The sequence below is a fragment of the Lithobates pipiens genome, unplaced genomic scaffold, assembly GCF_037356315.1.
Source record: "Lithobates pipiens isolate NorthernLeopardFrog02 unplaced genomic scaffold, aLitPip1_a1.2 Scaffold_8, whole genome shotgun sequence".
NCBI classification, from domain to species: Eukaryota; Metazoa; Chordata; class Amphibia; order Anura; family Ranidae; genus Lithobates; species Lithobates pipiens.
The window spans coordinates 207,749,673-207,770,881 of NW_027507903.1; the positions used below are offsets into that span (position 1 = coordinate 207,749,673).

General features: G+C 45.4%; 1 protein-coding gene across 1 annotated transcript in view; it reads left to right on the plus strand.

Annotated features, from left to right (window-relative positions):
- ASZ1 (ankyrin repeat, SAM and basic leucine zipper domain containing 1) overlaps positions 1-21,209 on the plus strand; it is a 575,076-nt gene that overhangs the window by 439,401 nt on the left and 114,466 nt on the right. The window contains exon 13 of the mRNA XM_077471359.1: positions 7,969-8,082. Within this exon, the coding sequence (XP_077327485.1) occupies positions 7,969-8,082 (114 nt within the window). The remainder of the gene's footprint in view (positions 1-7,968; positions 8,083-21,209) is intronic.

A 21,209-nucleotide genomic window follows, 5' to 3' on the forward strand; every position in this document is an offset into this window, starting at 1 on the left:
CTGTAACTGATCTGTTATTTAGTCATAATTTCTGTCATTTGTCTTGATAAAAATTTCAACTTTAATAAAAACTATTGATTAAAAAAATAAATTGAAAGCGTCGTCTATGGAGATTTTTAAGTACTGAGGTTTGTCTCTATTCCACGATTGTGCACAATTTTAAAGCTTCACATGTTTGGTATCTATTTACTCAGCGTAATCATCTTTCACATTATGCAAAAAAAATAAAAAATCAGTTTAACTTTAGTGGTTTTCTATTTTTTTTTTTAATTTATTTATTTATTTTGGTGCAAGACCCCCCCCCCCCAAAAAAAAAGTGTTTGAAAAATTGCTGTGCAAATACCATGTGACACAAAAAGTTGCAACAACCACCATTTTATTCCGTATGGTCTCTGCTAAAAATATATATATATGTGTGTGTGTATATATATATATATATATATATATATTACATTTGAGGGTTCTGAGTAATTTTCTAGCAAAAAAAATATGATTTTTACATGTAGGAGTGCCGTGTCAGAATTGGCCTGGGTGACAAGTGCCTAAGCAAAAGAATGTGTATTTTACTATATATTGTGAACTTCTCTGATAAAAGGAATGCTAAACTCCCTATTATGTAATTATGTAATGTCTGTTTCTATTTGTAGCCTATTGCAGGGCTACAGAATTAATGCACATTCAACCAATAAAAAAATTAAAGGCCTTTATAAAGAATCAAAGAAACAGAAGGCGCATCTTTTAATGCCAGCCATGGATGGTTTCATTTAGGGCCGCAACTAATGCTTATTTTAATAATCAATTAGTTGGCCGATTAATAACCTTTAAAAAAAAAAAATGTGGTGTATAATTTAGTTAATATGTAAAGTTAAAAAAAAAAAAAAAAGAGTAAATTTATTCTTAAATATCACTATGCAGTGGTAAATATAAATAACTAACGATATGGTTAGGGAACAAAATCTCTGATCCACTCTGAGAATAACAGACAGAAGAGAGATACTGTATATACTATTAGAGGAGATATACTGTATATACTATTGGAGGAGATTTATACTATTAGAGGATATATAGTGTATATACTATTAGAGGAGATATGCACTGTATATACTATTACATGAGCTATATACTGTATATGCTATTAGAGGATATATACTGTATATACTATTAATAGGTGAATCTGGTAAATATCATTAGACTTGCATCACATTTTTTTATTTAACCACTTCCCGACCGCCACACGACGATGTACGTCGACAGAATGGCATGGGCAGGCATAAGGGCTTACATGTACGTCCTTGCCTTCCCGCGGGTCGGGGCCCGATCGGGCCCCCGCCCGGTGCCTGCGGCGGTCGGTATTCGTTCGGGAGCGATCCCGGATGAGGGGACGGCCATTCATTCATGGCCACCCCCTCGCGATCGCTCCCGACGAATAGAAATGCTCGGTGACATCACTTCCTCTCCTGTAATGTAAACACAGGCAGAGGAAGTGAAGTAATCTCTCCTCGTGTCGGTCTTTTTCGTTCCGGCACCGAGGAGAGAGGATCGGTGAGTTGCACCCAACACTACACTTACAGTAGAACACGCCAGGCACACTTTTCACCCCCCTGATCACCCCTGCCCCCCCCCAGTCACAGTGACACCAATTGCATTTTTTTTTATTTTTTTTTGCATTGGTGTCATTTGTGACTGTAATAACTGTTAGGGCAGTTAGGGTTAGCCCCCTTTAGCTCTAGGGTGCCCCCCTAACCCCCCCAATAAAGGTTTAACCCCGTGATCACCCCCCGTCGCCAGTGTCACTAATAAGCAATCGTTTTTCTGATCGCTGTATTAGTGTCACAGGTGACGCTAGTTAGGCAGGTAAGTATTTAGGTTCGCCGCAGCTTTTTATAGCGTCAGGGACCCCCATATACTACCGCATAGCCCCCTGATTGCCCCCCAGTTAACCCTTTCACCAGTGATCACCATATAACTGTTACAGGTGACGCTGGTTGGTTAGTTATTTTTTTTTGTTTCAGGGCACCCGCCATTTATTACCTAATAAAGGTTTAACCCCCTGATCACCCGGCGGGTGATATAAGTTTGAGGGTCAGATAAGGTCTGCGTCGCCCCAGCGTCAGGTTAGTGCCAGTACCGCTAACACTCACGCGCAAAGCATACACCTCCCTTAGTAATATAGTATCTGATCAGATCTATATTAGCGTTGCCAGCATTTTAGGTTTCCCAAAACGCATTGTTAGCGGGATCAGCCCAGATACCTGCTAGCACCTGCGTTTAGCCCCTCCGCCAAGCCCAGCCCAGCCCACCCAAGTGCAGTATCGATCGATCACTGTCACTTACAAAACACAACACACATAACTGCAGCGTTCGCAGAGTCAGGCTTGATCCCTGCGATCGCTAACAGTTTTTTTTGTAGCGTTTTGAAACAGTCGCTGACAGGCTAGGTGCTTTTTTACCTGTGAGTCTCACTAGTGTACCCCTAAATTTAGAGCCCAAAATGGCAAAGCGAAGGTACACTAGTGAAGAGGCCTACACGTTTCTGAGCATGACAGATAGTGAAGAGGACGTCACTCATCTGTCAGATTCAGGCTCAGAATACGATCCTGTAGATGACAGCGGCTCCATGACAGATAGCTCTGACGACGGAGATGAGGCCGCTGTTAAGAACAGGTGTGCCCAATCCCGAATGTATTCTGTTGTTCAGGTGCAGGAACCGCAGGTCACTCGTATGGAGCAGAGACGTACTAGAGCCGCTCATCCTTCTGGTGAACTGGCAAGCACCAGCGGCCTAGTACACCCTGGACGTACATCCAGCACTGCAGTAACACGTGGTGACGTGGCGAGTCCCATAAGTGCAGTTCAAGCTGGCGAGGTGGCAAGCACAAGTAGTGTCCCGCTGCCACCAAGAAGAAGACAAAGACAGGCCCGTCGTACCCATAGTGCCCTTCCTGCAGAATTCGCCAATCCTATTTGGGTGCCCACATCTTCTGCAGAACCCGTACTTCCCCCCCATTCACTGGCCAACCTGGCATTAACGTGGAAACAGTTGATTTTACGACACTTGACTTTTACTCACTGTTTTTCACCGAAGATCTCTATAGATCTATTGTGGACCAAACCAATTTGTACGCTGGTCAACACATCGCCACTATACCCCAGTCCGCCCTTGCCAGACAATGGAAACCAGTTACGGTTTCCGAATTTAAAATCTTTCTGGGCCTCTCCCTCAACATGGGCATAACCAAAAAGAGTGAGTTGCGGTCATATTGGTCCACTGACCCAATTCACCATATGCGCGTGTTCTCTGCTTCCATGTCCAGGGCACGATACGAGATGATTTTGCGGTTCATGCACTTCAGCGACAATGAACTCTGTCGTCCTCGTGGAGACCCTGAATACGATCGGCTCTACAAAATTCGGCCCCTCATAAACCACTTCAACCAACGTTTTGCAGACTTGTTTACTCCCGATCAAGTTATCTGCGTTGATGAGTCCCTGATTAAGTTTTCTGGTCGCTTGTCATTCAAACAATACGTCCCCAACAAGCGTTCCAGATACGGGGTCAAGATGTATAAGCTCTGTGACAGGGCCACAGGCTATACACGTAGTTTCATGGTTTGAGGGTAAAGATAGTCACGTAGAGCCGGAGAACTGCCCTGACTACATAGGAAGCGCTGGCAAGATAGTGTGGGACATGGTGTCACCCTTATTCGGAAAGGGGTACCACTTGTACGTGGACAATTATTACACAAGCGTGCCACTGTTTAGTCACTTGTTTGATCAGCAGATTGGAGCATGTGGCACCGTGCGACCTAATCGCCGGGGCTTTCCCCAGCGGCTTGTAGAGTCCCGTCTTAGGCTGGGGGAGAGAGCCTGCTTGCGCAGTAATAATTTGCTCGCTATAAAGTGGAGGGATAATAAGAATGTTTTCGTTCTTACCTCCCTTCATGCAGACACGACGGTCCAAATTCCTACGGCGACTGGTATTGTGGAGAAACCCCTCTGTGTCCACAAATATAACCTTAACATGGGAGGGGTGGACCTCAATGACCAGTTGTTGGCGCCGTATCTAGTTGCCCGTACGGCCAGACGCTGGTACAAAAAAGTGTCTGTTTATTTATTCCAATTGGCTATACTGAATGCTTATGTACTACACAAAGCTTCAGGACGGACTGGATCCTTCCTCAAATTCCAGGAGGATATCGTCAGAGCCCTTCTGTATCCAGACGGTGCTCCACCTCACCTTCCCCTACCAAATGCAGTAAGCCGGCTGCATGAGAGGCATTATTCTTATGTCCTCCCGAGTACCCCTACCCAACGAGCCCCCCAAAGAAAATGTCGTGTCTGCAGAAAGCGCGTATATAAGCGTGACACCCGTTCCTATTGTCCCCGCTGTCCTGGCAATCCTGGTCTTTGTCAGGGTGAGTGTTTTGAACGCTACCACACACTAGTTGAGTATTAGCGTAGGGTACAGCATTGCACAGGCTAGGCACACGTTCACAGGGTCTCCCAAGATGCCATCGCATTTTGAGAGACCCAAACCGCTGGAACCGTTACAACAGAAGTGTTAAAGTTACATAAAAAAGTGTATAAAAAAAAAAAGTAAAAACAAAAACAAAAAAAATATAAAATAAAAAACCAAAAATAGTTGTCGTTTTATTGTTCTCTCTCTCTCTATTCTCTCTCTATTGTTCTGCTCCTTTGTACTGTATTCTATTCTGCAATGTTTTATTGTTAACCATTTTTTGTTTTCAGGTACGCCATTCAGCTGTAGCGTGGATTTATTTATCTTGACAGCAACAGCGTTTGCTCCCACGATACGTAAAGCCACGACTCCAGCGCTGTCGGAGGTGATTTCACCACCACAGTTAAAAAAGAGCATATATGCCGAAGCATGGGGGCATAAGGGGTGGAGGAGCGATTTTGCTCCTAATGCCGCGTACATACAGTCAAAATTCCGACGGAGGGCTTGGCCGTGGAAAAGTTTGAATGTACGCGGCATAACTTTTTTGTGGGAGGATGCCCCCATGCTTCGGCATATATATATTTTAGGCACAGATTGTGTTAAATGTGTTATTTTTTGCTATTTTTTTTTTGTATTTGCTTTGCAGGTATGGTACGTCTTACTGTTATACTGTAATGTTACTTTGTTTTATTGTTAACCATCATTTGCTTAGCAGGTACGCCATTCAGTTGCAGCGCAGATTTATTTATCTTGACAGCAACAGCGTTTGCTCCCATGATACATAAAGCCGCGACTCCAGCACTGTCGGGGGTGATTTCACCACCACAGTTAAAAAAGAGCATATATGCCGAAGCATGGGGGCATAAGGGGTGGAGGAGCGATCTGCTCCTACCTTTTGCGGGAGGATGCCCCCATACTTCGGCATATATAAATGGTGCATGTATGCCCACCATTAGAAGTGGGTGGATGAAGGGTGGTATCTAATGGTGGGCATACCCACCGATCAATATTTTTTTTTCTTTCATCCCACAGGCTGCATGAAAAAAAAATTACAATATATGCCCAACCAGTTCCAGCAACATACTGGTATGTTGCGGGACTTTGAGTGCTTATACCAGAATGATGCCTGCAGGTTTAGGTATCATTCTTTTCAGCCAGCGGTCGGCTTTTATGTAAAAGCAATCCTAGCGGCTAATTAGCCTCTAGACTACTTTTACAAGCAGTGGGAGGGAATGTCCCCCGCACCATCTTCCATGGTTTTCTCAGGCTCTCCTGTCCCAACAGGGAACCTGAGAATGCAGCCGGTGGTTCCGCCAGCTGACCATAGAGCTGATCAGAGACCAGAATGGCTCCAATCATCTCTATGGCCTAAGCTACGGGCATTTCATGACTTAGATTTTGCGGGATGTAAACAGCGCCATTGGGAAAGCATTTTATCACACCGATCTTGGTGTGGTCAGATGCTTTGAGGACAGAGGAGAGATCCACCTTCAGGATTTCTAAGGGTGTAAATTTTTGATTTCATTCCTCACTGCCTATCACAGTTTCGGAGGCCATGGAATGCCCAGATAGCACAAAATCCCCCCAAGTGACCCCATTTTGGAAAGGAGACACCCCAAGCTATTTGCCGAGAGGTATGGTTAGTATTTTGCAGACCTTCATTTTTGTCACAAAGTTTTGAAAATTGAAAAAAAGAAAAAAAATATACATTATTTTTTTTTTTCTTCATTTTCAAAAACAAATGAGAGCTGCAAAATACTCACCATGCCTCTCGGCAAATAGCTTGGGGTGTCTACTTTCCAAAATGGGGTAATTTTGGGGGGTTTTGTTGGCATTTTATGGCCTTCAAAACTGTGATAGGTAGTGAGGTGTGAAATCAAAAATTTACACCCTTAGAAATCCTGAAGGCGGTGCTTGGTTTTCGGGGCCCCGTACACGACTAGGCTCCCAAAAAGTCCCACACATGTGGTATCCCTGTACTCAGGAGAAGCAGCAGAATTTATTTTGGGGTGTCATTTCACATATGCCCCTGGCATGTGTGAGCAATATATCATTTAGTGACAACTTTGTGAAAAAAAAAATAAAAGTTTGTAATTTTCCCGCCATTTTCCCGCCATTTTTGGCCTATGTAACCCAGGATATGGCTGGAAGCCTAGCCGCGTACGGGGCCCCGAAAGCCAAGCACCGCCTTCAGGATTTCTAAGGGCATACATATGTCATTTTACTCCTCACTACCTATCACAGTTTTGAAGGCCATAAAATGCCAAGATGGCACAAAACCCCCACAAATGACCCCATTTTAGAAAGTAGACACCCCAAGCTATTTGCTGAGAGGCATATTGAGTCCATGGAATATTTTATATTTTGCCGCAAGTTGCGGGAAAATTACAAACTTTTGCTTTTTTATTTATTTTTTCACAAAGTTGTCACTAAATGATATATTGCTCACGCATGCCATGGGCATATGTAAAATGACACCCCAAAATAAATTCTGCTGCTTCTCCTGAGTACGGGGATACCACATGTGTGGGATTTTTTGGGAGCCTAGCTGCGTACGGGGCCCCGAAAGCCAAGAACCGCCTTCAGGCTTTCTAAGGGCGTACATTTTTGATTTCACGCCTCACTACCTATTACAGTTTTGAAGGCCGGGGACGGAGCCATATCCTGGGTTACATAGGCCATTTTTCAGGACTGGTTTTCCACCACTTTATGCTGGGAGTAGAGAGCTATTTTTTGGAGACGGACCTCCCATTCAACAGTCTTTTGCTGTTTGACAATGCTTTGTGCCAACCCCAATTCGTGGACAACTTTTATCCCAAAGACCAAGTAGAGCATCTGCCACTGAATACTACGTTGCTCATCCAACCTATGTACCAGGGATTTGTAGCACTTTCAAGAAATTTGTCATGCTTCGTTAGGCAGCAAAGGCAAGTGATGAATCGGAAAGGTCTGTGACCATTTTGGAAAGACAATAACATCTACAAGGCCATTTATAAAACATTTCCTTTGCTTGTCATGAGGTTACAGCAGTTTTTCAGATTTTGTGAATTTGAGAAGGTGGATCCGTAGTCTCAAGAGGTCTTCAGCAAGTTATTGGCCCTCACTGAGGAGCTGGAGCTAGATCTTTTTATCTATAGGCCAAATGTTCCTAACACTATTTTATCTTTTGATCAAAAATTAGGGAATGCTTAAAGTCACCCTGTGGAAGGCAACTTAAGAAACTGACGTTTCACACATTTTAAAAACATTACTGATGTTTTGTTACATACTGAGACATGCACACAGTGAACATTTTATAAATGGACCCAAAGTGCTTTCTTTGTGTAAATACAATGAATTCTGGGTACATTTTAGTTACATTAGACTTGTTGCGTGTAATTGCACAATTCACAAAAAGCTCCTAGCTTTGTTATTGCAGCACTTTCTTCTAAAAATAAAACTTTCCCCATTTTCCAGCTAAAGAAAACCATGTAATATAATTGCACATGTTATTACTTTGTTTTTGCCAGGTAGTACTGGAATGGGACGCTACCCAGAACATCTCTTCTGTGTGTGAAGACCTTGTGGCAAACGTTGGAAACCTCAGTAAAGAAATGTTCAGACTTTGTGATATGTTACATAAGGTTAGTCTCTACCCTGGTGTTTCGTTTCTCCTCACAAATTGGGTGAAGATATTCACTCTTCACAATAAAACAAGATTTATGCAGGATATGTGTAAACATGACAGAGAGAAGGTGGGATTGTTGGGTCTAAGGTGAGAGTGTGAGCACTATTTTGTTAGCACCAAATCATTCACTTCCCAGTCAACAACACTGTGACAAAATCTTGTCAAGAAGGATCATCTTGAAGACTGGCCTGGAAAGGAAAAAAAGTGAAAGAATGGGATTCATTAAATTGAGGATTGGTGTCACAAAGGAATCTGTTACCGAATGATGCCATGTGGACCTTAATTATTAAGAAGACTTTAAATCTCTGTATTCTACAACTGTCTAATAGAAATTTGTATAAAACTACATGGGGGGAGGGGGGATATAAGTAGATAATAAATTTTGGACTGCAATTAAGACATGTATGACCTTTCGGTAAAGAAAATAAATAGTAGAAATAGCAGTGCAGAATGTTTTAACTAAGCCCACACAAGCTGTAACGGAAGAAGTTTTCATCTCTTTCTTAAGAAATGTAAACTGCAAAGCTAAACTTCCAAAAATAATGTAACTTGGGAATCTAGATTATATACTCGGATAGTTGATTCATAGACTTGCTCCCTGGCTGTGCTTGAATTGTGAATACTGTGTACAGGTTCTGCATGCATTGAAGTACATAAGTTTGGCTATATTAACTGTGAATTAGGGAGTGTTAAAAAAAAAAAAAATAGTTCTGCATGATATCTTTCCTAAAAATCTGTAGAAGAGGCTGAATTATTATAGAGAAAATGTGAAAAAGCAGAAAATGTTAGATTGTAATAATATATATACAGTACGCACGTATTGTGTGGGTGTGGGTGTGTGTGTGTTTATGGGAAACCGTTGACAAATTAAACGTTTTTCCAGAATCACCATTGTGGGTATGCTGGGAAACTGTAGCAGCAACATGCATGATTCACAAATTTTGGGGAGTCGTTACAATTAACCACTTCAGCCCTAGAAGGATTTCACATAGAAGGTTTTGCCTGTAATGCTCCTTTTGAGGGCTGGACCCTAAGAACCAGGACTCTTTTTGGTCTTGCTACATTACCTAAAGCTGTCCTGAGGGGTGCTATACAAGGTCCAAAGCAGTGGAACCCCTATTAAATGGACCCAATCTTTGAAGGTTTAACCACGCTGCCTGCCGTGATGGGTGAAGTTTGGATCTGTCTGTTTACAGCAGTATCCTGCAGGAAGGAAAAGGTAAAAGGAAAGCATAGGAACTGCAAAGTCCACCTATGACTTTTCTTTTAATTACCGTATTTGCCGGCGTATAAGACGACTGGGCGTATAAGACGACCCCCTATTTTTCAAGTGAAAACATAGGTTTTGGGCAATACTCGCGGTATAAGACTACCCCCCTTCTGAGGCAACACCATTTAAAAAAAACATTAGAACGATTAAAAAATACAAAGCAAGAATGCCAACTACTCATATGCGATGCTGTGTTATGTCATAAAGTAAATCAAACAATAATAACACAAACCGAGATCTATTGAATGCCACAACTCTGGAAAGTAGAATTTTTCACTAACCAAACCTATACCACTTTTGGGTTACATTCTATGGGAATTGTCCACCAAAATGCATTTAATAACCCCCCTGTCATATGTCCCAGATTTACCTGTCCCTCTTGGGTGCCTGGGACTTGAAAGGCAAACAGCAGGATGTATAGTAGTAGGAGATCAGTGAATGGATTTACCCAGGGAAGTATGGTGAGCGGTGTATTATTTTAATGAATACAACGCCTGCTTGGATTGGCAGAGGCTGTAGCATCACCCGCCCTTGCCTCTCTCTCTCTCTCTCTCTCTCAAAGCCAATCCGAGCAGGCTACTCTATGTAGCCTGCTTGGATTGGCAGAGGTTGTTACTCCAATCCAAGCAGGCTCTGTATTCATTAATAGAATACATTGCTCGCCGGGATTGGCTCAACGGCGTATACTGTTTGTAGTTAAAACCACATACAGTATTAGCAGACATTTGGGGGCTGACATCCATCGGGCAGCATTGTATACCTGTATACCCGGCGTATAAGTCGACCCCCGATTTTTGGGCATTTTTTTTAAGTGTAAAAGGTAGTCTTATACGCCAGCAAATACAGTATGTTGTAATGCTTTAAAATCCTGTAGAGGGAGTAAAAATGTATATACCCTAGTGCTAACAGCGCGTGTCTCAGCAGCTTGAGGGGGTTCTCTTTTCCCCTCAAGGGGGAAACTGAGAGGCTGGGGTTTACAGGTTATGTTAAAAGCGTAAAAAAGCTGATAAAACTGCTGTATAAACGCCCACCCGACACAGGAGCGCTGGTACACGTGAGGGGTTTATACAGGCATTGCAGTACAGGAAATACTTTGTTTGGCATTAGATTAATCTGTGCTGTCATTTGTTTTTCCTACTATTGTTCAAGTAAATAGAACAGTTATTAGAGTGCCTCTGCTTTTGTGGTTTGCACTGTGGCTTCGAAGTTTACTACTAAGGCACCAAAACCACCCCCAGGCGCTGGGAACTCCAGTCATGCCTCCACATTGTCATCCTCTCCAGAGATACCTGACATGGCAAGCCAGGGTGAGCCGTTGGAACCGGCTGGTGGTGCAACTGCTTTTCACACTTCAGCCCTATATATGTGATTGAAAATGTATTTTCCTCTTCCCTGCAAGGCTTAGAAGGAAGATTAGCCGCTTTAATGGCATCCTCCATTGAAGGGGATAAGAAGCATGCTAGATCCCTCTCTCCCACTCCCAACCCTTTAACAGTGGAACAGTGGGGACAGGAGGAGATATTACCCAAAAACAAACAATCCAAAAGCATTATGTTTTGCCATAGATGCTATGAAGGATTCTATTGACCAGGAATCTCACCTTGCACTTGTGGTATTACACATGTGTAGAACCCTTTGGCTAAAGGGTTGGTCTGCCGAAGCACCCTGCAAAAATCTACTGTCTAGTTTCCCATTTCATGGGGAGCGACTATTTGCCGATGGTTTGGATAAATCCAGACAATTTCCAGTGGAACAAGTACTCTTTTTTCCAGTCAAAAGAAAGTATAGATGTCAATCGTTTAAATGACTTTCTCTCCTGTGCCAAGTGTATCCACCTCTAGGCAGTGGCGGCGGCATCCATCGTCAGATTCCAGAGGAAAATTGCAGGGTCAGGCCCAGGCTTAAAGGAAGACCTGGAGCCACAAAACTGCAAAGCAAAATACTACTAAAGCCTCTTAATGAAGAGGTGTCTCCCCTCAACAAGGTGGGGGGAAGACTTCTTAATTTCGCAGTAGTCTGGCAAAGGGAAACTCAGGACAGATGGGCACTCTCCACAGTGACTCTAGGATACAAACTAGAGTTTCAGGAGTTTCCACCATCTCGTTTTCTGAGATCAAACGTTCCCAAGCATCCAGGGAAAAGACAATCTCTGTTTCAAGCATTGGACCGATTATTGACTCAAAGGGGTAATCATACAGATCCCCACAGAAGAACAAGGTTTGGAATTCTATTCAAATCTGTTTACAGTACCAAAACCAAATGGCGATGTCAGATCCATTCTGGATCTAAAAAATCGAAACCAGTTCCTGCATGTCCCTATATTTCCTGCGATTCAAAGTAGAACAGCAGCACTTTCAGTTTGCGGCCTTACCCTTCGGGCTAGCTACAGCACCCCAAGTGTTCATAAAGGTGCTAGCCCCACCACTAGCCAGGTTAAGGGCACAGGGCATGACAGTGTTGGCGTACCTGGCCGATCTATTGTTAATAGACCAGTCAGTTACTCAATTAAAGCAAAGCGTACGCATTACAACCAGTTACCTGGAAAGTGTTGGTTGGATCCTCAAGCCAGTAAGAAGGTTGATTTATTTAGGTCTGATCATAGATGGAGCCCAGAAATGGGTGTTCTTGCCTTCAGCAAAGATCAGCTCCATATGAGAGTTGGTATGGATGGTCAAGTCAAAAGCAAATCCTTTAATTCAACTTTGCATGAGGTTGTTAGGAAAGATGGCAGCTTCATTTGAAGCAGTTCACTATGCCCAGTTCCATTCAAGACCGTTGAAACACAGTATCATCTCTGCTTGGAACAAGATGATCCAAGCTTTAGATTTCCCAATGTGGCTGTCCCCAAGAGTGTCCCAAAGCCTCAGTTGGTGGTTACGAAGCCAGAATCTGCTGAAAGGGAAATCCTTCAGACCAATTATCTGGAAAGTAGTAACCACAGATGCCAGCTTCTCAGGCTTGGGAGCGGTACTAAAAAAGACGACTGTCCAGGGACAGTGGTCAAAACTCAAAAGAGCCCTGCCCATCAACATCCTAGAAATTCAGGCAGTGTGTCTGGCTCTGAAAACTTGGATCTCCAGATTAAAAAATTGTCCTGTCAGGATCCAATCCGACAATGCCACGGCTGTGGCATATAGCAATCACCAAGGGGGCACCAAGAGCCTCTCAGCTCAGAGAGAGGTGAACCATATCCTAACTTGGGCATAAAAGAATGTCCCATGCCTATCGGCAGTTTTCATTCCGGGAGTAGAAAATTGGCAGGCAGAGTATCTACGTCACCAACAGTTATTCCTGGGGGAATGGTCTCTTCACCCCAATGTTTTTCAGGCTATTTGCCTAAGATGGGGTACTCCGGACATAGATCTTCTAGCGTTCAGATTCAACATGAAGTTGGTCAACTTTATGCCCAGAACAGGGATGCGTTGGTAACCCTGTGGGATCAGTTTTCACTGATCCATGCTTTTCCCCCGATTCAGTTGCTGCCTTGAATTCTTTGCAGGATTAAGCTTGAAAGAAAGCCAGTGATTCTGGTAGCATCGGTATGACACAGAAGGTCATGGTACGCAGAGATCGTAAAGATGGCCGTGGGGGGTCCTTGGCCTCTCCCACTAAGGCCATACCTGCTTTCGCAGGGGCCAATATTATATCCTACATTACGAATGCTAAATTTAACGGCCTGGCTATTGAATCCCACATTCTGAAGAAACATGGGCTTTCCAGGTCAGTTATCTCAACTTTAATCAATGCAAGGACACCTGTTTCCAGAGCTATATATTATAGAGTTTGGAAAACGTATGTTTCTCTTACGTTCACTGACTGACACAGCTCCTTTCTTAGACCATCGGGTTGTTACGCCACCTTCAGGAGAGGACTAGGCAGAACATGTTAACATGTACAACAAACCCAGAACTTTCTAGTGCCACCCAAGGGGTGGTTCCTTCAGTAACAACCCCCCCAGCCTACGTCTTGCAGCCTCAGTTTTTCTGCCTAGTGAAGGAGAAGGATCTAGGATCCCTGCGGGCCCATCCGTCCGTGGATTTTTTTTCTGCATAAGTTTGCCTTTTGCACAAGATTTATATCCTGTGATCTGCTATCAACAGCCGGCTGGGTGACGGGCTCAATACCCTTATCCTTGTAGTCTCCCCAGCCTGGCCAGCAAGCGTGTGCAGACCAGAGCTCCACACTGGGTCGGCCATGACATGCCCTCTAGCTCCAGGGGCAGTTGGTGAGTGTAATGCTCTGTGGCACACATATGACCGGGCTACGGATGTCTGCATCACAGTGTGCCGGGCCTGCAGCCACCCCGTACTGATCGGAGAGTGGGTCTGTGATGGAATGTTCCCCAGCTCGTCAGGACTGGTAAGTACAGCTCCCCCTGCTTCGGCGGGGCAGAGCAGCTGGGCATTCCCTGGGAGGTCAATTCGGGGGTCCCTCACCTCCCTCTCTTCTCTCCCTGTCCGTGTCTTCCCTCCCCCCGTGGTGGATGCTGCATGGGCTTGCTGGGCAGTGTGTGCCATAGACAGTGGCTCCCTGGGGGGCTCTCACCAGGGGTGGGGGCTGCGCTGGGTAGCTGTGCCTTGAATGTCTGTAGGTCTCTCCCCTGGGTGTCTGGAGACTGTGTCTGCTAATCACTGTAGCTCTTTTTGCCGCCATTTCCTCTGCCGGTTTTCACTGTTCCTCATTGCATACAGTGCTCGGTAGCCATTTTTGATGTGACCAGGGAGAAGCTTTGTCTGACTCCATGTTACTGTAGTCTGGTGGCCATTTTCCCTGTGATTGTCCTTTATACTGGATGCTTGATGGCCATTTTGTTGAAGCCTGAACATGTTTTTCATGCTCATCGCTGTTCTCTGGGGCTCAGCACAGCACAGTTTTCTCTTACAGGCATCTGGGAGCTGACACCTACACATCTAGCTGGACAGCACAGAACTCAGTCAGGGTGGTGAGTCCTGCGGTGGAGGCCCCTTAGCCTGCAGCAGTTAGGAGGGTGGGACCATCACTGTCCTAAGTCCCAAACAGGTGGCAGACGGGGTAGGGCCAGCATGGCTTCAGAAAATGGTGTTTCTTCCCCGAAATCCAGGCGATTACAACCAGTTTGCCTGCAGACAGTGCAGTGCCTTTGGACGCTTTGTTGGCGGTCCTTAACGCATTCGTTGCCAAGATGGAGGCAGTGCGTCTGCGCAAAGGTTGTAAAAAGATTCCTCTGCTGATGTAGTGGTCCCTTTTGGGTCCCGTAAGCCAGCCTGTACACCTAAGGTGTTTCCGTATCTGACTTATTTTGATAAGTTCATATACAAGGAATGGGGTCGACCGCAACTGACCTTTTCGGTCCCCAAATCCATGGCGGTGCGTTACCCCTTTGAGGAGAGCCTTCTCAAAAAAATGGTCGGCTCCTCCGGTCATGGACCCCCCAGTATCCAGGTTAAACAAAGTAACCACGATCCCGGTAGAGGGGACTCCTGCCTTTTAAGGATCCCACGGACAGGAAGGCCGAAGCAGTGGCAGCTCGTTCCTTGTTTATGGTTGTGGAGTCAGCAATGAGACCAGTACTGGCATCTGCACTTGTGTCACAGACACTTACTGAGTGGGCAAAACTTTTGCACAGCAAATTAAGGGAACAGGCTTCCCCTGTTTGCGTGGAACTAGCAGACCAGTTAGTGCAAGGCCTTAAGTATGTTTGTGACACGGCCCTGGATACCCTCCCTCTGTTATCCAGGGCTTCAGTGTCAGCAGTGGTGCTGAGGCACCTGATTTGGCTAAAATGCTGGTCGGCTCACCAGGCATCTAAAAAAGCCCTGACGTATTTACCCTTCCTTGGTGAGCGGCTCTTTGGAGCCTCATTGGATGACATTAAAAATGCCACAGATGGTAAGTACCCTACTCCCACAGGCCAAGAAGCCTAAGGAGCCACGCCATAGGCAAGGGCCCTCATTTTCCACTCACAAACAGCTTTTTAGTCCTCCCGGGGCTTCGACTAAACGTCCCCAGCCCGACAGGAATGAAACCTGCAAGCAAAAGTGCTACTGCATGAAGGTTTGCCCCTGCCCGCAACACGGGTTGGGAGTCGCCTTCGGGAGTTTGCAACCCGGTGGGCCTCTCGGCTTTCCCCCCCAATTGATCTACGATCTGATTTCCTCTGGCTACATAATAGAGTTCTCTCTTGGCCACCAAACAGATTCTTCCCCTCCAGCATACTCCCGGCTCGCCGGGAGGCCCTAATGGGGGTGGTAAAGGACCTGCTGAGTCGTGGGGTTATAGTACCTGTTCCGGAGCTGGAAAGGTTCCAGGGGTTCTACTCCAATCTGTAGTCCCCAAAAAGGAAGGGGTACATCCAATCTTGGACCTAAAAGCCCTCAATTACTTTGTAAAAGTACAGAGATTCAGAATGGAATCAGTTTGCTCAGTAGTCACTGCACTCCATCAGGGGGACTCCCTGGTGTCTTTGGACATCCAGGATGCGTACCTGCGCATACCCATATGCCTTCGGCATCAGAAGTTTTTGCAATTTGTAGTCAAGGAAGCCCACTACCAGTTTGTGGCTCTCCCTTTTGGCTTGGTATCAGCCTCCCGAGTCTTTACCAAGGTATTGGCTCCTGGTTTGGTGTTGCTGCGACAATGCGGGATCGCGATCGTACGTTACCTAGACGATCTCCTCCTGAGAGCATCTTCCTCCTCAGAATTAGAGGAGGATGTGGAGATCACCATGCAGACCCTGCAGGAATTTGGGTGGCCGTTGAACCTAAAAAAATGTCGGTGATCGTACCGACTCAGCTCTTGGAGTACCGAGGCTTACTGCTGGACTCCATGGAAGCGAGAGTGTTTCTCCCATCAGACAAGCTGCAGACTCTCAGAGCCACGGTAAAACTGCTGATGAACAGAAGGTGGTCATCGCTATGCTTCTGCATGCAAGTCCTGGGACTCATGGTGGCCTCTTTCGAGGCAGTAGCGTATGCCCAGTTTCACGCCAGAGTCTTGCAGAGGGAGATCTTGACTAAATGGGACAAATCTCCATTATCCCTGGATCTGCAGATTCAGATGAGCCAGTCAGTCAGCGACTCCCTGCTCTGTTGGCTGAGATCCCCGGCACTTCGGTCTGGAAAGTAGTTCCTACCTCTGATTTGGACAGTGATCACAAAGGACGCCAGCCTAACCGGCTGGGGTGGAGTAATGGGAGTTCAGTCGACCCAGGGCCTCTGGTCGGAGGAGGAATCCAAGTTGCCGATCAATGTGCTCGAGCTGCGAGCAATCAGGCTATGCCTCCCCACATGGTCGATAAGATTTTGAGGGCGTCTGATCAGGATCCAGTCTGACAACGCCACGGCGGTGGCATATGTCATTGATCAAGGAGGAACAAGTAGCTTGGCCGCCGCACGGGAGGTCGCTCACATCCTTCAGAGGGCAGAGTGACAGGTACCGGCCCTATCAGCCATTTACATCCCGGGAGTGAAGAACTGGCAGGTGGACTACCTAAGTCGCCAGATGCTGGACCTAGGAGAATGGGCCTTGCATCTGGAGGTGTTCAGGCAACTGTGCCTGCGATGGGGCACTCCAGACATGGATCTTCTGGCCTCTCGTCTCAATTGGAAGGTGCAGAGATTCGTGTCCAGGACAAGAGATCCTTGGGCAGATGGGTCAGACGCGCTGGTGGCTCCGTGGGGTCAGTACCAGCTGATCTATGCCTTTACTCCACTAAAGCTACTACCATACCTGCTCCACAGAGTGGAGGCCAAGGGGATTCCAGTAATACCGATTGCCCCCAGCGTCCCTGGTACACATACCTAGTGCTCCTGGTGGCGGATGCCCCCTGGCGACTGCCGTTACGAGAGGACCTCCTGTCTCAAGGTCCGATTCTCCATCCTGCTTTACCGTCGCTGGTTTTAACGACATGGCTATTGAGCCAGGTGTTGAGGAACTGGGGCCTTTCCGACTTGGTGATTCCAACTATGTTGAGAGCACAGAAATCATCTTCTCTGAAGATATTTTATTGTACCTGGAAGGCCTACATCTCCATATGTGAGGAGAAAGGATGGCGTCCGCACTGCTTTTCTATATCCAGGATCCTGCTGTTTTTCCAGAGAGGAGTTGACCAGAAATTGGCCTTAAACATCATTAAAGGACAAATATCAGCCTTGGCTGTCTTTTTTTTCAGCGACCCCTGGCGTCTTACTCTCTAGTGAGCACTTTTTTTGAAGGGGTCCGACATATTGTTCCTCCGGTGCGTCCACCGTTACCCCGTGGTATCTAAACCTGGTGTTATCGGCGCTTCAGAAACCGCCGTTTGAGAATATCAGAGAGATCTCTCTGTTGACTCTTTCCCAGAAAGGTGTTTTCCTAGTGACCATTACATCGGCCAGAAGGGTTTTGGAACTGGCGGCCTTATCTTGCAAGTCGCCCTATCTGATTATCCACAAGGATAAGGTGGTGTTGCGTCTGCAGCCTTCTTTTCTGCTGACGGTTGATCCGGCGTTCCACATTAATGAAGACATTGTGTTACCATCTCTGTGTCCTAAACCGACACATCCTAAAGGAGGTGGCCCTACATTCCCTGGACATGCTCTGGGCTCTGAGGGTGTATTTGTCTGCTACGGCTCCCTTTCAGAAGTCGGACTCATTTGTTTCGGTGGCTGGTCCAAAAAAAGGCATGGTGGTCTCTTCGGCCACCATTTCCAGGTGGATCAGACAGATTGTAGGACAGGCCTACGCCTTGAGGGGGCAGGTGCTACGCTTTCTGGTCACGGCCCATTGCACCAGGGAAATTTGAACGTCTTGGGACTTCTGACATCAAGCTTCTGTCGCTCAAGTGTGTAAAGCAGCGACTTGGTCATCGGTTCACACCTTTACAAAATTCTACAAGGTAGATGTCAGTGCATCGGCTGATGCATTCTTTGGCCGCAAAGTTTTGCAGACAAAAACACAGTTACTTAAGTAAATGCACTGTTGCATTTGTTACCGCTAGTTTTTTGAGGCAGTTTGTAAAGTAGTGACTCCCAGATTGAGGAGCACTCTGTTTTTTGTGGATAAAAGTTCTATGCTGTTCCCACATTTGTTTTTTTTTGTGGGTGAAGTTTTTATACTGTTTCCCATATGCCATTGTGGGTGAAGTTTGTATGCTGTTTCCCACCCCTCATTTTGGCACTGCTTGGGAACATCCCAATGGTCTAGGAAAGGAGCTGTGTCAGTTGGTGAATGCAAGAGAAAATAGGATTTTTTGTACTCACCTTTTTCTCTGTAGTTCACCGACTGACACAGCACCCTCCCCTCCTATTTTTTTACGTTGTACTTGTTGACGTACTGAGGCTGCAGGAGGCAGGCTGGGGGGTTGTTATCTAAGGGACCGCCCCTTGGCAGAACTAGAAAGTTCTCGTTTTGTTGTACATGTTAACATGTTCTGCCTAGTCCTCTCCTGAAGGTGGCATAACAACCCGATGGTCTATGAAAGGAGCTGTGTCAGTCGGTGAACTGCAGAGAAAAGGATTTTACGGTGAGTACAAAAAAATCCTATTTTTTCTGCCAGTAAACACTTTATATATCCCACTTCCTGTTTCTTGTCTGGTAAAAAAACCTAGGCTTATAACATCATGCACAGCGCTCTCACTCTTGTGAGAGTTTGCCAGGAAAGGAGGGGGAATGAGTCATAAGAGGGAAAATGACAGCTGCAGAGCTGGAGGTGTGCCTTTGTGTGTCTGTGTAAATCCAGGAAGTGAACAGGCAGCAGCTTCAGTTGAAATTGTTGCAGCCAGACTTAGTGGCGGTTCACACTATTGCATTGCGAGAACCCTGCAAATCAACTGAGGGTTCCCGCATCACACCGGACATGCACGGCAGTTCACACTACCATATGAAAACTGCTGGGAAGTGTCATATGTTAACAACACCCCCATTTAACCTCGCATATCACATTGCAAACTGACGGTTCGAACATGAATCGGATTGCATGTGTGAACACACATGCGATCCGATTCTGGTCCGAACAGAAAAAAAAGGGTCCTATGCGTGTTTGGACCGAACGCGGTGCAACATCAGCCATGCTATCTGTATGGCTGACATCGCACCGCACAGGCATCGCATGTAATGTGAACAGCAGTGTCGCTGCAAATTACATGCGATGTCTGGCATCGCAATAGTGTGAACCGGCACTAAGTGGCGGGAGATTTCTGCAGGATATTTGGCAAGTACAGAATCGCAGTATATCTAAAATAATATGTAAATTGGTTGGAGGGAAGCTTCAGAATGGAAAAAATGTTTTTATTACAAATTATGTGAGCAGACTTCAGTTCCTCCTTAACCACTTCCCACCCAAGGTATGTAATAGGACGTCCTTGACTTTGTGAGGGTATATCTGAATGATGCCTGCAGTCTCTATGATCGTTCGGAGGCCGAGCGCAATGTTATAACGTCATGCCCGGCCTCTGCATTTAAACAAATGGCACATTCTAGGCTGGGAAGCCGAGATGGTTTATTTTTATTTTTTTGGGGGATTTCAGGCTTCCCAGTCTAGAGGGGAGATGTGGGGCCTTATTGAACCCATATCTCACTGTAAAGAGGACCGATCATGCCATATTCCTATTACAAGGGTTGTTTACATTCCTTGTAATAGAAATAAAAGTGATCAATTTTATATATTTTTTTTAAAGTGTCAAACTACAAAAAAAGAAAAGCAAAATTAACAATAATAAAAAAAAAAGGTTAAGCGCCCCAGTCCCCGTGTGCTCGGACGCAGAAGCAAATGCATACATAAGTCTCACTAACATATGAAACCGGTGTTCAAACCACACATGTGAGGTGTTTTGCCGCAAATGTACGAGTGAGAGCAATAATTCTAGCCCTGGACCTCCTCTGTATCTCAAAACAGTAAAAAAAAGTGTAAAGCGTGCCCTATGGGGATTGCTCAGTACCAAAGTTTGTCGCCGTTCCACGAGCGTGTGCAATTTTGAAGAGTGACATGTTGGGTATCTACCTTATTTACTTGGCGTAACTTCATCTTTCACATTATGCAAAACAAATTTTTAAAGCATGAAACGTGATGTTTGAAAAATTGCTGTGCAAATACTATGCAAGATAAAAAGTTGCATCAACCACCATTGTATTCTCTAGGGTCTTTGCAAAAAAAAAAAAAAATATATATATATATATATATATATATATATATATATATATATATATATATATATATTTATATTGTAAAGGATTAGCATCAAATGTAGAGCTTCTTTTTAAGAGCTTTGTTTGCCCATTTTTATGAAAAGGAAGTTCAATAAAGATAGGTTTCCCTCGCAGGGGTTTCAGCATTCCTTTTCATCAACAAAACTACATTCATCCTAGTTGGCTCTCACTTCCAGCACTGCAGCTCTGGCCTTACCCTCCAGACCCTTGTCTGTCTCATACAGACAGTTTCACCGACCACCTTGGTGCAACACAGCTAGCAGCCTCTTGCTGCACTGGCTCCCCCCATGGAGCCCTCTTGACTCCTGGTGCTCAGACTTCCTATCTGCCGGGGTGGAGCCCAGAACCATTGTCAGATCACTACTAAAAGCCCAGCACACACCTGACTAATCAGTATGCTGGCTGTTCTCAAAATCAGGATCCTGGACTAGGGATTCCATCCCACCCGGATCTCTCAGAAATCCCTGAGCTCCAGATCCCAAAGTGAACTTTAGAAAACTCTGAGGAAACTGAAAGGCCAGTTTTCTCTTCATGTTACATGCTCCCTGGAGCCCCTCAACCCGTCTGGTTGAGAATTCTGGGTCACATCCTCCTTCTAGACCCTGGCAGGGCAACACTCTGCCACAATATATATATATATATATATATAT